This window comes from Trachymyrmex cornetzi, unplaced genomic scaffold (assembly GCF_001594075.2).
Source record: "Trachymyrmex cornetzi isolate Tcor2-1 unplaced genomic scaffold, Tcor1.1 scaffold223, whole genome shotgun sequence".
Taxonomy (NCBI): Eukaryota; Metazoa; Arthropoda; class Insecta; order Hymenoptera; family Formicidae; genus Trachymyrmex; species Trachymyrmex cornetzi.
In genome coordinates this window covers 2793730-2816294 of record NW_017296881.1, presented here as the reverse complement: position 1 = coordinate 2816294, position 22565 = coordinate 2793730, and the positions used below count along the sequence as shown (strand labels likewise).

General features: G+C 27.9%; 2 protein-coding genes, 1 long non-coding RNA gene and 1 pseudogene across 3 annotated transcripts; 1 reads left to right on the top strand and 3 right to left on the bottom strand.

Annotated features, from left to right (window-relative positions):
- Positions 1-164: 164 nt before the first annotated feature.
- LOC108760404 (uncharacterized) lies at positions 165-1830 on the bottom strand. The gene is made up of 5 exons (XM_018506356.1): positions 1718-1830; positions 1566-1603; positions 1028-1177; positions 845-935; positions 165-292 (listed from the first exon to the last, which is right to left on the bottom strand). The coding sequence occupies exons 1-5, from the start codon at positions 1737-1739 to the stop codon at positions 249-251; spliced, it is 345 nt and encodes a 114-aa protein (XP_018361858.1). The 5' UTR covers positions 1740-1830; the 3' UTR covers positions 165-248.
- Positions 1726-19857, top strand: LOC108760407 (uncharacterized). The gene is made up of 3 exons (XR_001940084.1): positions 1726-1748; positions 13373-13377; positions 19778-19857. It is a non-coding gene; the product is annotated as an uncharacterized LOC108760407 (long non-coding RNA).
- Positions 6219-22565, bottom strand: part of LOC108760406 (uncharacterized) — a 20595-nt pseudogene continuing 4248 nt past the window's right edge.
- LOC108760405 (uncharacterized) lies at positions 17594-19867 on the bottom strand. Its single transcript, XM_018506357.1, has 5 exons — positions 19748-19867; positions 19613-19650; positions 19081-19206; positions 18812-18902; positions 17594-17675 (listed from the first exon to the last, which is right to left on the bottom strand). Exons 1-5 carry the CDS (start codon positions 19767-19769, stop codon positions 17626-17628), a joined length of 327 nt encoding a protein of 108 aa, XP_018361859.1. The 5' UTR covers positions 19770-19867; the 3' UTR covers positions 17594-17625.

Genomic DNA, 22565 nt, shown 5'->3' with positions numbered 1-22565 from the left:
AAAACATTTACATAATTTGTTTGATATTAATAATGTTAATTCTAAAATCATTCACAATATAAAGATCAAAATGAAAAAAGTCAATAAACTGTTATTTTCTGTTATAAAACAAATAAAGATATTTAATACATATAATATTATATATACATTACATATGTGTGTAAACATGTTTATTTTTCTTACATTTGCTAATTTTGGTTAAAACATTTATTATAATAAATTGTATTACAATGAAAACTATAAGTTATTCAGTTGCAATTTCTACAGTTTCCAAGACATTTTATCGTTACATCTGTAAACAAAAAGTATTGTATGTTGATTATTTTAATCACATTGTTTGTAATCGCATTGTCTTACGTCCTGATTATATATAAGATTTTTCATCATTTTATATATTTTTTATTGCAAATATTGTTAAATATAACTGGTAAGTTAATATTTGCTATTGTATTATTCATTAATGTTGGACTCGAGAATATTTAGAAGAATGGTTTTCCATTTTTTTGTGTGTAAAAAAGAAAATTCTTTTTGTAATTTTAGTTTGCAATTTTAATTTGCATTGCAGTAACTATTAATTTCATTGCTTCAAAAATATAATTAATATAATTTCAAAGATTTAAACAATAATAATAATAAAGACGGATTAAAAGAATTGACAAAAAGAATCTCTTTGTCTTGTTGGAAAACATTAAAACACCAATTTGTTTTAGTGATAAACCAAAAAAGTCTTTGAGATCATTGTTACACTAATAGAAAGCTTGTTTATGTTACTACCATGCATGTGTCTTTCATGTAAAAAATAAATAACTATTAAATATAATGAAATTTTAATGAAGTATCTTACTTTTTCCACAACACTGCGCGCATTTTAGTTGTGATCGATTTATGTAAGTAATTTTGTCTGTACCACAAATAGGATCATAAACCAATAATATCTGTCAAAGGAATGCCGTTATAGGTTTAAAAACTTATTTTTTAGAAAAAGCAAAAGATGTAAAAGATTTTTAATAAAAAATTATAGTTATACAGAGCATTCCCGCAAGCATTTATCGAATGGGTCATTAGAGTTGCAGGTTGCAGGGCGGGATGAATCATCCCTTTTCTCTTCACTAGATTGTCTGTAAGCCATTGGACTGTTATCATCCACTTGAACTATTTCCACTGTGTTATCCAAATTCTATAATGTTTATCGAATTAAACTTCCAAATATTAGATTCCCGATTTTTTTTTTCGAAAATATTACGAAAATATTACTTTCAAAAATACAAAATTATACGAAGCACTTTACAGGATATTGATGTATGCAAATTTTTCATTATAATATTTTTAATCATATGGAACATATAAAATAAGAATATCATTGTTATATATATTAATTATTAAGAATTCAAACGATCTACAAACATTATGATATCTACATCATTGCTTATTGCGCTTAGCATAGAACATGATTATATTGTTTGACAGTACAACATATTCAAATAATATATTAAATAGTCTTAAATATTTAAAATATTTATCCATTTATCTCCTACAAGAGATCGCATGAAAGAATATTTACTTACTTGTTGAATCGCGCTGGTAAGAATCGGTGATGCAGCAACTAATAAAAATTATACAATAAGAATTATACAATGGAGATATTAGAATCAATTAATTGCATAAACAATTCGCATTATGCATGAAATATTTGAAATAATATTTTATATTTTCTTACTCAACAACAAGTAAAATAACATTTTGTTAAAGTTTGCCTGATCAAAGACCGCCAATTATCGATATTATATACTATTTTATATGACTAAGGTAATCTACTAACAGAAATTTGACGACCTACTGTTGGCAGTATTATGTTGCGCTTCCTTTTATGGAACTAGTTGCCAATTGGTGGTTATATCCGTAATGCATGTAAACGTATGATAAATAAAAAAAGTACTCAATATACTTATTGCGTTCTAATTTTCAAACTTTATGTAACAATGGAAAACCTTGAAGTATTAAAAGGAATTATATGTGTATAGAATAACAACAATATTTTAAAATTTAAAAATCATTTACGCAATGTTGATAACTGGCGGTATTTTAACAGATAAAACTTTTTAACAGATAAACTTTAATAAAATGTTATTTTATTTGTTGCTGAATAAAAAAATTATTTCAAATATTCGTGTTTCGTGATGCGAAATAGTGACTCGACGCTCTCAGTGCGACTCGCGATCTGTAGATTCGGGTTCGATCTCACCTGTGTCCTGCATACGCGATTTTTCGCGTTCGTTGTTCGGAATCAGCGTTAAACTGCAGGTCTCCTCAAGTGTTGACAAATTCTAAAGAGCTGTAAGATGCAATTAAAATGTCAAATTAAAAAAAATTATCAATGAAAAAACTTAAAGAAATTTGCTAATGAAAGCCTGCACTAGGTGTTCAATGTGATAATAATGATTCATGTATTCACAAAAATATAATATAATATATTATTATACTAACTTTCTTAGTAGTTTGAGTATCCGATGAGATACGATAGACGAAGATTACAGTCTTGACGAAAATTACAGTTTAACGATGTATTTTACACTTCTAACAACACTTATCAAATGAATTCAATGTTTCTGGAGGATTATATTTTTTGCACTTTGAAGAGGACACAATATTGATGTCAAAACGTCTGTAATTATATTATATTTTTGTGAATACATAAATCATTATTATCACATTGAACACCTGGTGCAGGCTCTCATTAGCAAATTTCCTTAAGTTTTTTTTATTGTTAAATTTGGAGCCTTTTCATTGTACACTATTATAAAAAAATTATATTCAATCATTAAAAACATTTTTATCGAAATGTATTTAAAAAATATAGCATCTTACTAGTTACGACGAAGTTCTTCGTCCCGTATAACCATAAAGATATTTCTTGTATCTTTGTTCAATTCTGAATTGTGACCAATTTTATTTGCAATTGCAAGAATTAAATAATATAAACAACACAATAGAGATACTAATATCTCTATTGTGTTGTTTATTATTTAATTCTTACAAAATTGCAGCATCGCCTTTTCTTACCACTGCAATTCAAATGTTATGCAAATTTTTAACAAAATATTATTGAATTAGTAATATCAAAATCTTAAAAGTACAAAAATTTATCATTACGCTAATAAATAAACATCTGTAACATTTAAGACGCCGGTTTTATCATATAAACAAAAAATAAATAATCATAAAGCAAAGAGATAGACTAAAATAATGTCACACAATTTTATCAACATTAAAAAAATCGCAATTATCTTCACCTACATGTTGTATTTATTAATCACATAAAAGCGATACTATGTATCCGTGTAATATTGTACGGCGAGCTTTTGTCAATCAACGATATCATTGGCAGATGGTCGTTATTGAAACTCAAAAGCGGAATAAGACCATAAGTTTACAGAACATCGACATATCGGGATGGGTATTTACAGGATCAGTGCCATAACATATGTAAGGATATAAATGGATCTGCCTTTCTGCAAATTGCAAAATCTAGTTGCATTTAAATTGAATTTAATTTGTACGTGCTAATATAGCGAAGACTATTGTAGCAGAACTTCGTATTATTAGTAATAATTTATTATCATACTTAGACGTGACATTATCAAGACTGCGGATGTAAAACAAATATTTGTTGTACATTTCTATATGCAAGCTGATTCACTTTGTTAATACAGATGTAGATTGCGTTCTTTTTTTTAGTGCGAGGGAAGATGTGACGCAGCTTGAATGATTTTATATGCAGTTTATCGATTATTCAAATTATTCGGATGAAACTGCTCTGCCTACTGCATTTCGATAGCACAATCGATCTTACAGTCAATACGATAATTACAAAATCTAACGAAATTTAAGAAGTCAAAGTTTTGTTTATGTTTATAGTATTGTATAAACGTTGGCTACCAAATTTTGAAACTGAAAGTATAATCGGCTATCTATGATTCAAATAATAAGCGGAATAATAATATTTGAATCTATGATTCAAATAATAAGCGGAAAGACTGTATGTTTGGCAACAATTTTCAGAATTAAAAATAAAAATTATTAAAAAAAAATATTTATGATAGAGGTAATTTTATTATAAAGTTGTAAGTAGGTTCACAAGAAAATGTTAAAATGCTATCATTTCCACACCACCTATCACCAATGCTATCATATTAATCAAGCACTACATCATGTGATAAATATGAGAGCGATAAGTATAACGGATAAGTGTGATAAATATGAGAGCAATAAGTATAACGGATAAGAGTGTTTATGTTTTTCTCACTAGATCTGATTACCATCATTCAATATTAATCTTTCTTATTTACAATTTGTTATATCATAAGATGTTTCCTCGTGTACTTCTGATCGATATGTAATATTTTTACCAGGATTCCTTTTTATAAATGTTATCTCACAAATAAATCACGTACATCTCCTAAATAAATGACATACATTTTTACTATATAATAAGCGTTGCTCCTTAGCATTAATCATTATGTCTAAACGACATTTGTATTGCATAAACATGAAGTAATTCTTCATTCCCTCTTATAGTTCACGATCGAAAACTCGATATTCAAAACGTTTTGACCAGTGACGGTGTGTGATACAATAAACGTGGCATTAAACAGAGTGCCGAAATTACATATTGCCGCAACCACATTGACGGTTTCCTCGCGGATGGATTAAACTACAATCAGATTTGCGAGATTACATTTGTATAAAGTGAGATATACTAATATTGAATGTTTAAAAGCAGAGGACAGAAAAAATGACGACTAACCGCGATGTTAATTTGTTTTATTTCCAATATTACTATTTTCAGGAAAAAGAAAATGAAGATAAAGATGTTGTAATTTTACAATCTTAACAAAATTACCTTTTTAAAAAAAGGTAAAAAAAGGCACCAAGTGTATCTCCCATAAAAAACCGTTACATAAATAATATAATTCAAGTGGTAATATTGTTAATTTTTTTATTATAAATTACCCTTCAGTAGTACGTATGCTTGTATTAAAAAAAAAATAAAATAAAATCTTTAAATTGCGCCAATTGCGAAAAGAATATATATTTTCTTGCAACATATAATATATACTATTGTATTTTGTAAATTACGAAAAGAACATCTATTTTATTGCAACATATAACATTTAATGAACGAGACAAAGTGATACGTATCTTTATTTTTCTATTCAAAAGTCTTTTATATATTTGCAATGGAATACAACGTTTAATCTCAAAAAATTAAGTATCACAAAATGAGAAAATTTTATTAAAATAACAAAATTTTTTATGTAAAAAAACTTGGCGCTGCTAAACCTCAAAATATAATAAGATGATCATCAAATAATACCGAATAAGAAAAATAATAAAGAGACTTAAAACAGAAAATGAAGTGGATTAACGATATACAGCGTGTTCATATGTGCGAGCAAATTCAGATAAGTATGCGGCTTAGATTTAATATAGGATAAGTATTTATATGACGTGCGTTATATATTGTAAAAGTGTATATAATTAAGAATAGGATAATGATTTTGGATTTGTAAGCATGCGGTAAGACATGTGTGTGCGGCGGTCTTACGCTGCGCGCCCACTTGACGCGAGACACTACCGTGTCTCTTGATATTTTGGTAAGAATTTTTAAATATTACTCGCGCGAATATATTTTTATGTAATAATAATAATATATCTTTTTAAACACATTTTTTAAACGACACATCCCAAAGTATTCAAGGGAGGAAGGACGGCATTTGGAATAATTCCTGCATAAAAGAATGAGAGTGGAATAGGCCTACTGGGGAAACCATTATAAAAAAAGCGCACCATGCTATCTACCTCATGATAAGTGGTGTGGAAATGATAGCATTTTATCATTTTCTAATAAAAATAAAGTTATATATATATGTAACTAAATTTTACTTTTATTAAATTTCTCATAAAATAAATTTAATAAAAAATATACTAAATTTCGTAAAATTTTTTATGAAAAGTACATTAAATTTCATGTACAATTAGGATTAGGGTTAGGATTAGGGTTAAGTGAGAGTACACAAATATACTTTTCAATTGCAAATATATTAAATTTAATTTAGTATCATAAAATTGAATTTAATTTGTGTAACTTAAAAGTACATTAAATTTCATGACATTTTTAACAGTGTACATTACAATGTATAAATATTTTTCTTACGTTTACCAATATTTCATCAAAATATTTGTTACCGTGGATTATATTGTATAATGTAAATCGTTTGTTATCCAGTTCGGCCCTAACAGGCTCCATCATTCGCCTTCGTCACGCTAGCTGTGAATATAAATTATTACGTGTTAAGCATTGTAAGCCGCTCGTAATTAATTATACTACTTTATGCTGTAATTATGCATAAAAGTTTTTATTATTTTATATAGTTTATATAGGACAAAGATTGTTAAATGTATAAATATATATGCTCGATAAATATCTACTTTTGCTATTGCAAAATTTTTTAATGCCAAAAGAATCGAGAATATTGGAAAGAATTGTCTTTCTTCCATCTTATTGATATAAAAAGAAAAAACTTCCCTATCTAGATTTAAATAAGGAAGTCTTTCCTTTTTTCCTTAATGTACATACAAAAAAATATATAAAGATAAATATGACATAAATATAATATAATAGTGTACATTAATATATTCAATTTAAATATATTTATTCAAATATAAATATATTTAATATAACTTCAAGGATGTAAGCACTAAGCAATAATAATGATAAAGATAAATTAAAAGAACTGATAAAAACAATCTAGGTGTAAGATAAATATCAGTTAGTGGACATTACCCAATTATTAAGCAAAATGACAAAAATTAAATATTAATTAATTATTTTGAATATTAATTTTAATGATATACATGACTCTAAACATATTCATCCTTATTAAATTTATAAATAACGAATTTATTTAGAGTTGTACATATTATTAGGAGCTTAATATTAAAAATTTTTGTTGTTGCATCAATAATTCTCTCATATCTACTGTTCACTAATTAGTACATTTACATTACATGTTGAAAAATGTTAAACAACTAGCTTGACCATTCTAGCATTAAAGTGAAAATTTGTTTGAGATTGTTGTATCTTATTTTTGAAATCGTAGTCATAGTGATAAAAAATTATATTGTAACTACGCGTATATCTTTCATAAAATAAATACAATTATTAAATATTATAAAATTTTTATGAAGCATCTCACTTTTTCCACAATGTCTCGCGCAGTCTAGATGACCTTTATTAATGTATGTTACACCATCCGTCCCACAAACAGGAGCGTCTATATTAACAGAGAGAGAGAGAGAGAGAGAGAGAGAGAGAGAGAGAGAGAGAGAGAGAGAAAGCGTTTATTGATGTTCTAGCATAAGCCCTCTAAGAACATAGAAGAAAATGTAATTTTTCATACATATTAGCATGAGTATAATCGTAACAAAGAGTTTGTGACAGAGTATTCATAGCGAGAAAATAGAATGTCGCGGCAGCATTACAAATTATAAGTACAAATATTACAAAGATACATTTTACAAAAATTATTGATATTGCTAGAATTGCAAAAATGCAACAATTGTGACTGAAGTACAAAGTTATGAACGAGAAGTATGTGTTCGCAAGTATGACCGACGTGATATTGAAACTAACTAAGAAGAGAAAGATGAGAAAATAACGCAATTTATTTAAATTGAAATAGAGTTAAGTGGTAGGTTTACGCAAGATACATGAAACTAGATTGAATTGAGATAAGATAAGATGAAATAAAATAAGATATGAAGCAAAGTTGTGCGATCTTTACAAATTGATAGAAGATGAGAGAGAGAAAGAGAGAGAGAGAGAGAGATTCAATATTCAGATTATTTTTTAAATTTATTTAACAAAATTTTCTCTTGAATTAAAAATTGTTTTGGATAAAGTTACGTCAATTTTAGTAAGAAAAGAATTATAATTACAGGACAGTTATCCATGCATGCGTCAAAGTCGATTCCTTTGGATAATGCAGCATTTTCATAGGTTTTGGAAGCCACTGGCTCTACTTGAGCCATCTCCACAGGTATGTTATCCAAATTCTATGATATACACACGTACATTTATCAAATTACATTTCAAATTTAGATCCTCGACGCTTTTTTAGAAAATAGAGAAATATTATTTTCAACAAAATTATACAGATAAATTTGTGATATTGATTTCGGAATATTAAACTATAAACAAGTATGAGAGTGCGATCATCTTTAGTTTTAATCTCTCTATTCACAAAGCGTGTAAAATAAAGATATTATCGTTACATTCAGGAAATCCTAATTGTTAAGAATTAATCGACTAAATGTGTTTGTAACATCACTTAATTATTGTGCTTACAATTGGTACAAGACACGATAATACTTCTTGACAGTGTATGCAAATGTCTAAAATCATTTAAATATTCTCTCCTACAAAAGAGCATATTAAAGAAAGTTTACTTACTTGTGGAAACGCGGTAATGACAAACGGCGATGCAGCAACTGTAAGAATTATTCAACACGATTGAGATATTAGTGCTAATTGATATAAAAATAACATTTTGCATCAAATACAAAATATTTAAAATAGTTTTCTTACTCAATAATACGTAAAACAACATTTTGTTAGCTTGTTAAAAGATCAGCAATCGACTTTATATTATGTCCAAGATGTCCAAGATGATATCCTGAATATAAGTTCGATGATGTACTGTTTGGCAGCATTAGTTGCGCTTGCTTTTATATAGAACCGGTTGCCAACCAACGGTTCTATCAATGCGCGTAAGAAGGGGTTGACAAGTAACGCGTTACTTCTTAGCAAACATGACTTGGCACTGTTATATAATTTTTTTGTCCTTATTGAGATATCTCTGATTAATAACAACAATACAGCTTTATGGCGTGAACAATATATTCTGAAATATGATAATTTTGTTACATGTCTTTGTTATATATTTAGCACATAACATAATTATGTAAATTAAATGTAATTAAATTATATCCATATACCATTCTATGAATGAGACATAACAAATATAAAATACATTTACAGCACAAAGCCATAATGAAAAAAGATGTAAATTATACATGTTTTGGTTACATCTGCAAGAATGTATACTGTAATCTATAACAGTTATATCACTAAAATTAGAAGATTGGACTTTTCTATAAAATTACATTACTACGATGTAACCTAATTTCATAAATTATATGTCACTTTTTCACAGTGATTACATTTGTTTAAAGAATTGAGAGAAGTGAGAATTTGTTATATAAACAAATCAAGGAACAATAAATGTGATAGATTGAAGGAAACAATCGATCAGTAAGTACTATTGCAAATTATTTCTGTGATTATTCGTTAATAAAGAAATAAAATAATCAGTATCGCTAGCAAATAAAGTTTATTAAAAACATAGGTTAAATTCTATATAGTTTGCTTCTATTATGCTATCAGTTAAATATTTTTATGCAGTTAGACAATAATATATTCGATTATCATATCGATTTTTCCTTTATAGGTAGGTATAAAAATATAAAGGATAAGTATTTAACATGGATAGATTATTATTTTCTAACTAACAATAAGTGAATAAATACCAGCGTATTATTTCGTTTCCACGTAATCCCCACAAATATTAATAATATTAAACTGTCAGCAGAAGCACGAAATTAATATAAGAATGGTATAAACAATAAGGTATAAGTCACGTTGGCAATGACTCGATCACAATCGTGCGATTAGCTCAGCGTAAGTGTTATTAGGCTATACTGTTCTTAGGGATCGTGGGTTTAAATCTTGGCAGCGATGCGGTATGTTTCTCAATAATTAATTTTATAGTTAATAAGAATATGGTATGCGAAAGTAAATAATAAATTGAATTGAAAAAATAAAAGTAAATAACAACAAAAAAATTACTTTTTTGTTAAGATATAACCGTAATCTTTTTATTACATAAAAAAATAGTTTTTATTTAAGAAAATGTTTTGTTGCGTATTAAAAATATATTTCTCTCACACATTTAAAAAAAGTTGCAAAACTATATAAACTATTTATTTAATTCTAATAGCAAGAAATAAACAAAAAACTTCTTCAAATCAAAGAAATCAGGTCAGTGTCAATAAGTAACAATTTTACCCATTTGTGATGTCACAGTGATAAATTTTGCATTGTATAAATGTTACGTATGCATTTCGCCTCAATGATTGTTATATATCAACCTTGTCGTCGATATCACTGTTATGTAACTACTACAGATAAAATGGGACGACAAATTTGAGAACATTCCCCGTAAATTTATGTAACTTTTGACATAACCGTTACGAGTCAAAAAATTAAAATCACGTATGAGTTACATGTTTGAGATATACCTGTGTTTACTGAGTTGTAACGTCGTTACTGTTACAAGTTAATTTTTCGGTAACGATTGGGTAACGACGTTACATTTTTAGGGTAATGATAACGATTTCACTAGTTTTATCGTAACTTTATTTCTATTTACGTAAAAGTTTTACTCGTAACTAAGCGTATATACATACATATGTATAGGTACATGCACATACACATATATATATTATGTGTGTGTGTGTGTGTGTGTGTGTGTGTGTAGATTGGTAGTTATTTTAATAACTTTTAAAATTTAATCGTGACACTCCCTAAAGTGGTTCAATATCTCAAAAAAATAACACCGCATTTTTTTTAAGATTTTTTGAATAATTTTAACTCGAGCTACCGGGACACGAATAAGCGGAACAACACCTTTGTGGACATAATTCGGCCGAGGGACGCTCTAATTATTAACCAATTTTTAAGTTTTTTTTATTTGTTCGAAATTTTATGAGCTAAGAGCCCATTTTACATAAATTTTGATTACGTCCAAAGTAAAAATTGCCGATCCAATGAAGTGAGTAGAAAAAATCAAAACACGATAACGAATATTAGATCGGAAATCTTTTATTTGAATTATAATCAAAATTTACGTCAAATGGGCTTATAGCTCACTCAATTTCAAACAAAAAAAAAAAATTAGTTAAGAATTAGAACGTCGAGCTAATTTTTCTGCTCACGAGGAAAAAGTGAGGTTTTGAAATTTAATATTGTTTTTAAATGATATTTTTTTTAAATGTAGTCTTTGTACAGCTGATAGCGCTATCAATGTTTCTATAAATAAACTTCATGAAAATAAAATTTTTAAAGGAAATTTGCAGCGTTACAAAAGTTCGTATAACGTTGCGATGATAATTGACAACTGTCTGAATAAAAAATACATAAGTAATAATAAATTTATTTATTGCATTGAATATTATAAAATTAAATTTTACAAAATGTTTTGAATTCTCATATAATCTCAAAAAGTTCTGTAAATTATGGAAGTTAAGTTTCTTGTTCCAAGTAGTTTAAGAGAAGTGCTTTTATTTACATTTGGATACATTTTTTGATATTCACCGATAACTTGGATAATGAATTGTTTTTCATTTTCGTCGTAAGTTAATCTGTCATTGTATTCAGTAATCAGTTTGATACCTCTTTTCGCGGTGTCATTCACAATTCTCAATTTGTTTACTACCCCGAGGAAAATAAAGATCGGAACGTAAATCTAATGAATGTAATGGGAGAGTAATAGAAGCGTAAACGAAATTTTAACATTTTGATGTTTCAATTTTCATCTCCTAGAAATTTTATGAGCGCTTCTGTTACTCTCCCATTATGTTTGACTTACACCTGATTTTTATTTTCATCAAGGTAATTGCAAGCCGACCTGGTAATTTGTATCAGAAGTCCCCTCAGATATCACATTGCTAGTGCTTTCCTTGACATTGATGTATCTGACAATGAATGAAATTTTGATAAAAATTACCAATTCGGCTTGCAATTAGTAAACAAATTAAGAGCTGTTAATGACGCCGCGGAAAGAAGTATTAAAATGATTACTGAATAAGAAAATAAAAAATAATTTATTATCCAAGTTATCGTCGAATACAAAAAAATATATCCAAATATAAATAAAAACACTTTACTTAAACTGCTTCAACAAGAAACTTAACTTACATAAAATTAAATAAAAACAGATCCTACTTGTTATTGAACACACAATAAAATTATATATAAATAACGGCCAAAGACGAGCGAATAATAAGATGTTGAAATATAATAACCTCTTATAATAATTTTAATGTTAAAATTACAATAAATCGCGCGAAACTATAGTTTCGGCTTTACAAAGTCTTCATCAGTCGCAATAATTTACATAAAAGTTGTTAAAATATTACTTAATCACAAAATCTGGAATCAAATGTAGTGAACAAATACAATTCTCTGTAGTCATCTTTAAAAATTAGTTCTCATGTTCTTGTTAACCAATATGTGTCTATTATATAATGTATAACATACAAACAATTATTAATTGTTTCATCATTTTGTATTACGGTAACATCTGTTAATATATATAAGATTTGAGAATAATGAAAAATTATTATAACTAGGATTCAATTAAATTTAAACATAGACAGTAATGCAAAGTGAAAGCGAACTTACAATAATTGTTAAGATTTATAATACTATTCTTAACGGCAGTCGTATGTAAATTGACAAGCAAATTAACATAATTGTCAAGATTAATGCTTCTGGTCTCAATGACAGTCTTACGCGAAATGGCGAGCAAATTTAGACTGATGTCTTGTGACATCTAACAATAAATAAATAAGAGAATAACAAAAGAAAAGTAAGGGCACAACAATCAATAATCATTATAATTGTTATTATTGATTCTGTCAAGGATGTTAAAATACGATTCATTTAAAAGCACAGTGTCTTCGGTGCAATTAATACCATTGGTCTGCGCCTTAATATGAATCATTTCTGATATTAATCGCTTATAATAATGACACTCTCTATCTAGAATTTTTACATTGTCCCATTCAAACATGTGCACGGAAAAAAATTGATTTGATGATTCAGCAAAGCTATAGCTTGCTACGCGAATTCAACATCTGTAATTAAGAAAATTTGATGGTTCAACAAAGAAATTATGTCTGTAAGCAGTCATCAGTATGCTCATATAACAAACTCATCTTTGGTAATATTATCATTGTTATTGCAACAAATTAGTTTAGTTGAAATAATTAATTTAATATATTTGCAATATACATATTTTAATCTACATAGCATGTTGAACGCGAGTCTCAAATTGCAAAATTATAGACATAGTGTGACTTGCGTAACATATTTTCGGCCGTAAGACGCAAAACGCAGAACGCGAAAATTTAACTTCAGTACGTCCTGTGTTTATGTCCAGAGCCTATATGTGACGTATAATTAGTTTAGATTAGGTTCTAACCTTGCAACTGCATTCTGCGTACTATGAAGATCCATATTAATACGTTTGAGTAACACTTTAAATAAAAATTGTATAAACGTTTATTGTTGTATTATTTAATAATTCAAGAATTGCATTTTTTTATTGTATTAAAATAAAAACCATGTATTTATCAGAATTTGTTGTCTTAATTAACTTGCATTGTTAGAGCAACTAATTCTTTGCTACAATGAAGATTGCTAATGTAATAAGTTTCTTCATTATAGCAGCAAAAGTATGCGCTATCTTAGTTAGCATGTTTTGTTACAAATGTTGACTTTTATAATAGATTCATTTTTTCAGAAAGTTATCTTTGCTGTATTAACAAATTTGCTATGCTATTAGAACAAATATTATTAGTTACAATCTTTAATTTAATTCAGCTACATAACTTTGCTACTTTAACATAGAAAACTGGCTCCTATATAACGGCTGTAGATTTGCCAAATCAATGAAGTTTTTAGCTGTTTTAGCAAATTTTTTTTTCCGTGTGATTATACTCTAACATATGATCTGTGATAACTGAATGCTTAGATATAACTTGATTCAAATTCTTTCCATATTCCGTTATTCCAGTCTTTAGTTGCCTCTTCGTTTGGGCTACATATGAAGCATTACAACATTTACAATTAATCCTGTTACATTACATTATTATTGCAAACATTTGGATCTCCATCTTTATGTCTCTTTATAATGTTATTAAGTTTATTAAGACATTGAAATCCAATCATGAATTCATTTTTATCTATAGATGAGGCTACAATCTCTGAAGCATTTTTAATATATGGAAAAGATATGATCCTCCTTTCATACACATCATTATATTGCGTTATTAGAATATTGTTAAGCTTCGATATATCTAAGCATTCAGCTATTACGGATCATATGTTAGAATATAACCACATGTTTGAATGGGACAATATAAAAATTCTAAGTAGAGAGTGTCATTATTATAAGCGATTAATATCAGAAATGATTCATATTAAGGCGCAGACCAATAGTATTAATTCCAACGAAGACACTGTGCTTTTAAATAAATCGTATTTTAAGATTCTTGACAGAATCAATAATAACAATTATAATGATTATTGAGTGTTGTGACCTTGCTTTTCTCTTGTTGTTCTCTTATTTATTTATTGTTAGATGTCAGAAGACATTAGTCTAAATTTGTTCGCCATAAGACTGTCATTGAGACCAGAAGCATTAATCTTGACAATTATGTTAATTTGCTTGTGAATTTACATACGACTGCCATTAAGAATAGTATCATAAATTTTAACAATTATTGTAAGTTCGCTTTTACTTTGCATACTGTCTATGTTTAAATTTAATTGAATCCTAGTTATAATAATTTTTCATTATTCTCAAATCTTATATATATTAACAGATGTTGCCGTAATACAAAATGATGAAATAATTAATAATTGTTTGCATGTTATACAACATATAACAGACACATATTGGTTAACAAGAATATGAGAACTAATTTTTAAAGATGACTACAGAGAATTTTATGTGTTGACTATATTTGATTCCGGATTTTGAGATTATGTAATATTTTAACAACTTTTATGTAAATTATTGCGACTGATGAAGACTTTGTAAAGTCGAAACTAGTTTCGCGCGATTTATTGTAATTTTAACATTAAAATTATTATACGAGATTATTATACTTCAACATCTTATTATTCGATCGTCTTTGGCCGTTATTTATATATAATTAACTTGCATAACTTACAAAACTTTATGAGATTATATGAGAAATTCGACACATTTTATAAAATTTAATCTTATAATATTTGTTGCAGTAAATTAATTTATTATTACTTACGTATTTTTTATTTAGACAGTTATCAATTGTCATCGCAATACGTACCCTTGTAACGCTGCCAATTTCCTTTGAAAATTTTATTTTCATGAAGTCTACAGAAACATTGATAACTGTCAGCTGTAAAGAGACTATTTTTAAACAAATTACCATTTGAAAGTGATATTAAATTTCAAGGCCTCGCAATTTCGTGGCCTTTTACTCGTAAGCGAAAGAATTCGTTCGACGTTCTAATTCTTAACCAATTTTAAAGTTTTTTTTAATTTGCTCGAAATTGAGTGAGCTATAAGTTCATTTGACGTAAATTTTGATTACAGTTCAAATAAAAAATTGCCGATCCAATATTCGTTATCGGACAATTTCAATTTTTTCTGCTCACTTCATTGAATCGGCAATTTTTACTTTGGACCGTAAAAAAATTTACGCAAAATGGGCTTTTAGAACATTCATTTCGAGTAAATTAAAAAAAATTTGTTGGTAATATCGCAAATTCTCCACCGCTCGCGGGGAAGTTACTGGGTTGCGAGCCGGGAACCGATCTATCGATTCCTGCATCTTGGGTCGACTCTCGCGACTGCTTGTCTCTCCGTGTAATTTTCAACTTCCAACTCACGCACCGTCGTATACGTTACACACGCTGCTGTATTAAGCTATAATCTAACAATAAAATAAAGTATTTACATTCTTGCGACTTTACATCGCTGTCGTATTTGTGGACCTGCCCTGGACACTGCGAGCTGTTCAACAAAATTTTTGCGATGACAAATTGTTGATCCGTCGTATTGGATCCGACATTTTAAATTTCGATAACCTGACTTCAGATTCGGGTATGTATAGTATCCTTACAAATCTCTCTCTCTCTCTCTCTCTCTCTCTCTCTCTCTCTCTCTCTCTCTCTCTCTCTCTTGCTACTAAAATCATTACGCAGTACTTAAAACTTTTTCTCCAAAAACATTTTTGACACAAAATGTTTTCCTTGATGTGACTGCGCAAAGATTAACTCGTTGAAAAAAAATGTACAGCAATAAAAAAATATATTTTAAAGATATAAATGTTGGCACTTCAAGATGGCGTAAACGAAAGTAGAGAAAAAAATTTACTTGATTGCTAACAAAAAAATCACAAATATGTCAAAAAAACATTAATTTTAACACCTTTATCCTCACTTTTTTCAAAAACCTGACGTGATAGAGCAATTTCGTTGCAGGATTCGTGTTCAGCGTACAAAAATATAACGAAAATGCTACCTTTATTCAAACAACAAAACTACGTCGGCCAGTGTATTTGATGAAAACAGTAATATTAAAATATAATAAGTAAATATTTAAAAAATGAAGTATTAATTCCTAATTTAATATAATGTAAATGTTATATTTTAATTTAATATATTTATAATAGAAATATATTTTAATGAATATACAATGCATAAACTTAATATAAGTATGTATAAATATTCAGTAAGTAGTTTTTACATAACGTAAAGTAATTACAAGTTAAAAATGCATACATTTTAAATGTAATAGAATATCTAACATTATTAACACATGAAATTGGTAAATAAATCTGTAACATTTAACACGCCGGTTTTATCATTGTATAAACAAAAAATAATGAAGCAAAGCGATAGAATAAAATAATGTCACACAATATTTTATCAGCATTTAAAAAATCGCTATTATCTTCACCTATATGTCATATTTATTAATCACATGGAAACGATACTATGTATTCGTGTAATATTGTACGGCCTTTGTCAATGAATGATATCATTGGCAGGTGGCCGTTGTTAAGACTCGAAAGGGGAAGACCACAAGTTTACAGAACATCGACGTATCGGGATGGGTATTTACAGGATCAGTGCCACAACATATGTAAGTGTATAAATGGATCTGCCTTTCTGCAAATTGCAAGATCTAACTGCATTCAAATTGAATTTAACTTGTACGTGCTAATATAGCGAAGGCTATTGTTCTTATGTAGAACTTCGGTATATATACTATTACCATACTTGGACGTGACATTATCAAGACTGCGAAAGTAAAACAAATATTCATTGTATTTTGTGCCGTTTCTGTGAGCAAGTCGATTCACTTTGTTAATAGATTGCGGAGATTTACAGCATTAATGGAAAAATTGGGAAAGTTGTGTATTTTTTGGAGGAAAAAATAATAAATTAATAATGAACACAATAATAAGACTCCCGAAATTTAATAATAACAAATTAATAAAGGATGTTACAAAAGGAATAACAATTCAGTAGGCCTAACATTGCGACATAAAAATTGTGACACAAAAATGTAAATATTATAATGTATAAATATTTTTCTTACATTTACCAATATTTTATCAAAATATTTATTTCCGTAAATTGTATTGTATAATGTAAATCATTTGTTATCCAGTTCGACTTGTTGAACAGCATCCATAATAATTTAATTCCACGTCTGTAAATATAAATTATTACATGTTACGCATTGTAATGTGTTCGTAATTACACTATTTTGTACTGTAATTATGCAAAGAAGTTTTTATTATTGTATATAGTTTATAGGACGAAGATTGTTAAACGTATAAATATATATGTTCGGTAAGTATCTACTTTTGCTATTGCAAAATTTATTAATGCTCGAACAATCGAGAATATTGAAAAGAATTGTCTTCCTCCTATCTTAACGATATAAAAAGGAAAAACTTCCCTGTCTAGATTTAGATTAAAAACTTCTTTTTTTCTTAATGTATATACAAAAAAATTTATAAATATAAATATAATATAATAGTGTACATTAATATATTCAATTTACAATATAAATATATTTGATATAACTTCAAGTATGAGCACTAAGCAATAATAGTAATAAAGATAATTTAAAAGATCTGATAAAAACAATCCAAGATAAATATCAGTTAGTGGACATAACCCAATTATTAGATAAAATGATAAAAATTAAACTTTAATTAATTATTTTAAATATTAATTTTAATGATATATACGATTCTAAATATATTCATTATTATTAAGTCTATAAATAACGAATTTATTTAGAATTGTACGTATCATTAGAAGCTTAACCCTTACCGTATTAATATGGGTAACTAGTAACCGAGCGATTCCTGTTCGTGCAAGTTTCTTTGAGTCTTTCGGTAATTATAAATTACACTACATTTTATTATTTTCCAAAATAAAGAGTCAATATTTATTTTAGAAAGTTGAAAGTATGTTGGTGAATTTTTAAAGATTTTTTTTATTATTTTGAAGAGGTGAAAAAACGAAGAGATTTGAAGTGATCCTTGATGGTATGGATGAGGCACCAAATTGTAGATGGTATGGTAAGAGTTAATATTTAAAATTTTTGTTGTTGCGTCCAATAATTGAGTCATGATGTTCATTAACTGTTCACTAACTAGTATATTTACCTTACATAATAAAAAATATTAAATAATTAGCTTGACCGTTTTAGCATTAAAGTAAAAATTCGAGATTACTGTTTTTTGAAATTATTGTAATGTTAATAAAATGTATCTTTCATGTAACAAAATAAATACAATCGTTAAATATCAAAATTTTTATGAAGCATCTCACCTTTCCCACACTTTTTCGCGCAGTTTAGACTTCCTGGATTAGAATAAGTAACGTTGTCCGTACCACAAACAGGATTGTATTCAGTCGTCACCTATGATAAGAATATGATATTTACAGAGAAAGAGAGAAAGAGGGAGAGAGAGAGAAAGAGAGATTGAATATTCAGATTATTTTAAAAATTTATTTAACAAAATTTTCTCTTGAATTAAAAATTGTTTTGAATAAAGTTACGTCAATTGTAGTAAGAAAAGAATTATAATATATATTACAAAGCAGTTAGCTATGCATTCCTCATAGTCGTTTCCTTTTGATAATGCAGCATTTTCTTGTTTTTTAATGGATTTGGAAGCCACTGGCTCTACTTGAGCTATCTCCACAAATGTGTTATCCAAATTCTGTGATATACACACATACATTTATCAAATTACATTTCAAATATTAGATCCTCGACGCTTTTTTAGAAAATACAGAAATATTATTTTCAATAAAATTATACAGATAAGTTTACGATATTGATTTCAGAAGATTAAACTATAAACAAGTATGAGAGTGCGATCATCTTTAGTTTTAATCTCTCTATTCACAAAGCGTGTAAAATAAAGATATTATCGTTACATACAAGAAATCCTAACTGTTAAGAATTATTCGACTCATAAATGATGTGTTTGTAACATCACTTAATTATTGTGCTTACAATTAGTACAAGACACGATAATACTTCTTGACAACGGATGCAAAAATGTCTAAAATCATTTAAATATTCTCTCCTACAAAAGAGCATATTAAAGAATGTTTACTTACTTGTGGAAACGCGGTAATGACAAATGGCGATGCAGCAACTGTAAGAATTATTCAACACGACTGAGATATTAGTGCTAATTGATATAAAAATAACACTTCGCATTAAATACAAAATATTTAAAATAGTTTTCTTACTCAATAATAAATAAAACAACATTTCCTTAGCTTATTGAAAGATCAGCAATCGATGTTATATTATGTCCAAGATGTCCAAGATGATATCCTGAATATAAGTTCGATGATGTACTGTTTAGCAGCATTAGTTGCGCTTGCTTTTATATAGAACCGGTTGCCAACCAACGGTTCGGTCTACAATGCGTGTAAGAAGTGGTTGGCAAATAACGTCGTTACTGTAAAAGTTAATTTTTCAGTAACGATTGGGTAACAGCGTTACATTTTTAGAGCCCAGTCGTTACTTTACTTCTAATTACGTAAATATTTTAATCGTAACTAGAGTGTATACACATACATATGCATAGGTACATGCATATATACACTTATTTTGTGTGTGTGTGTGTGTGTGTGTAGAGTGGTTGTCATTTTAACAACTTTTAAAATTTAATCGTGACCCTTTAAAGTGGATCAATATTTCAAAAAATAACACCGCATTTTTTTCAGATTTTTTGAATAATTTTAACTCGCGCCACCGGGGCACGAATAACCGGAACAACAGCTTTGTGGACAAAATCGGCAGAGAAAAGCTCTAATTTTTAACCAATTTTTAAGTTTTTTTTATTTGTTCAAAATTGTATAAGCTAAGAGCCCATTTTATATAAATTTTGATTACGTTCAAAGCAAAAATTGCCGATCCAATAAAGTGAGTAGAAAAAATCAAAACACGAAAACGAATATTAGATCGGAAATCTTTTATTTGAATCATAATCAAAGTTTACGTCAAATGGACTTATAGCTCACTCAATTTCGAACAAATTAAAAAAAATCTTTAAAGTTAGTTAAGAATTAGGACGTCGGTCGAATTTTTCCGCTCACGAGGAAAAAGCTACGTGCGAGGGTTTGAAATTTAATATTGCTTTTAAATGATACTTTTTTTAAATATAGTCTTTGTACAGCGCTGATAGAGCTATCAATGTTTCTACGAACAAACTTCACGAAAATAAAATTTTTAAAGGAAATTGACAGCATTACAAGTGTTCGTATTGCGATGATAATTGACAACTGTCTGAACAAAAATACATAAGTAATAATAAAATTATTTATTGCATTGAATATTATAAAATTAAATGTTACAAAATGTTTTGAATTTCTCATATAATCTTAAAAAGTTCCGTAAGTTATAGAAATTAAGTTGCTTGTTGAAGCAGTTTAAGTGAAGTGCTTTTATTTATATTTGGATACATTTTCACCGATAACTTAGATAATAAATTGGTTTTTATTTTCGTCGTAAGTTAATCTGTCATTGTATTCAGTAATCAGTTTGATACCTCTTTTCGCGGCGTCATTGACAATTCTCAATTTCTTTACTACCCCGAGGAAAATAAAAATCGGAACGTAAATCTAATGAATGTAATAGGAGAGTAATAGAAGCGTAAACGAAATTTTAACATTTTGATGTTTCAATTTTCATCTCCTAGAAATTTTATGAGCGCTTCTGTTACTCTCCCATTATATTCGACTTACGATTGATTTTTATTTTCATCAAGGTAAATGCAAGCCGACCTAGTAATTTGTATCAGAATTCCCCTGAGATATCACATTGATAGTGCTTTCCTTGACATTGATGTATCTGACAATGAATGAAATTTTGATAAAAATTACCAGTTCGGCTTGCAATTATTAAACAAATTAAGAGTTGTCAATGACGCTGCGGAAAGAAGCATTAAACTGGTTACTGAATAAGAAAATAAAATCAATTTATTATCCAAGTTATCGTCGAATATAAAAAATGTATCCAAATGTAAATAAAAGCAGTTTACTTACACTTCAACAAGAAACGTAACTTGCATAACTTGCTAAATTTTTTGACATTATATGAGAAGTTTCGAAACATTTTATAAAATTTAATCTTATAATATTCGTTGCAGTAAATTAATTTATTATTACTTACGTATTTTTTATTTAGACAGTTATCAATTGTCATCGCAATACGTACCCTTGTAACGCTACCAATTTCCTTTGAAAATTTTATTTTTATGAAGTCTACAGAAACATTGATAGCTATCAGCTGTAAAAAGACTGTAATTACACAAATTACCATTTGAAAGCGATAATAAATTTCAAGGCCTCGAATTTTCGTGGCCTTTTACTCGTAAGCGGAAAAATTCGTTCGACATTCTAATTTTTAATCAACTTTAAAGTTTTTTTTTTTTTAATTTGTTCAAACTTGAGTGAGCTATAAGCCCATGTGACGTAAATTTTGATTACAATTCAAATAAAAAATTGCCGATCCAATAATCGTTAACGAATAATTTCAATTTTTTCTGCTCATTTCATTGAATCGGCAATTTTTACTTTGGACCGTAATAAAATTAACGCAAAATGGGCTTTTAGAACGATCAAATTTGAGTAAATTAAAAAAAATTTTTGCGATGACAAATTTTTGACCATCGTATTGGATCCGACATTTTGAATTTCGAAAATCTGACTCCAGATTTGGATATTTTTAGTAACCTTACAAACCTTGCTACTAAAATCATTACGTAGTTCTTAAAACTTTTTCTTCAAAAACATTTTTGGCACAAAATATTTTCCTTGGCGTGACTACACAGAAATTAACCCAATGAAAAAAACCTACAGCAATAAAAAAATATATTTTAAAGATATAATTGTTGACATTTCAAGATGGCATAAACAAAAGTACACTGTTAAATCTATGGTGTCAAATTTAACCTAATGTAAGTCGCCACTGCTCCTATTAAATATATCGTTATTTTTTACTAAAATGATAATTAAATTTGACACTATATAATGTTAAATTGATACTGTATAGTGTTAA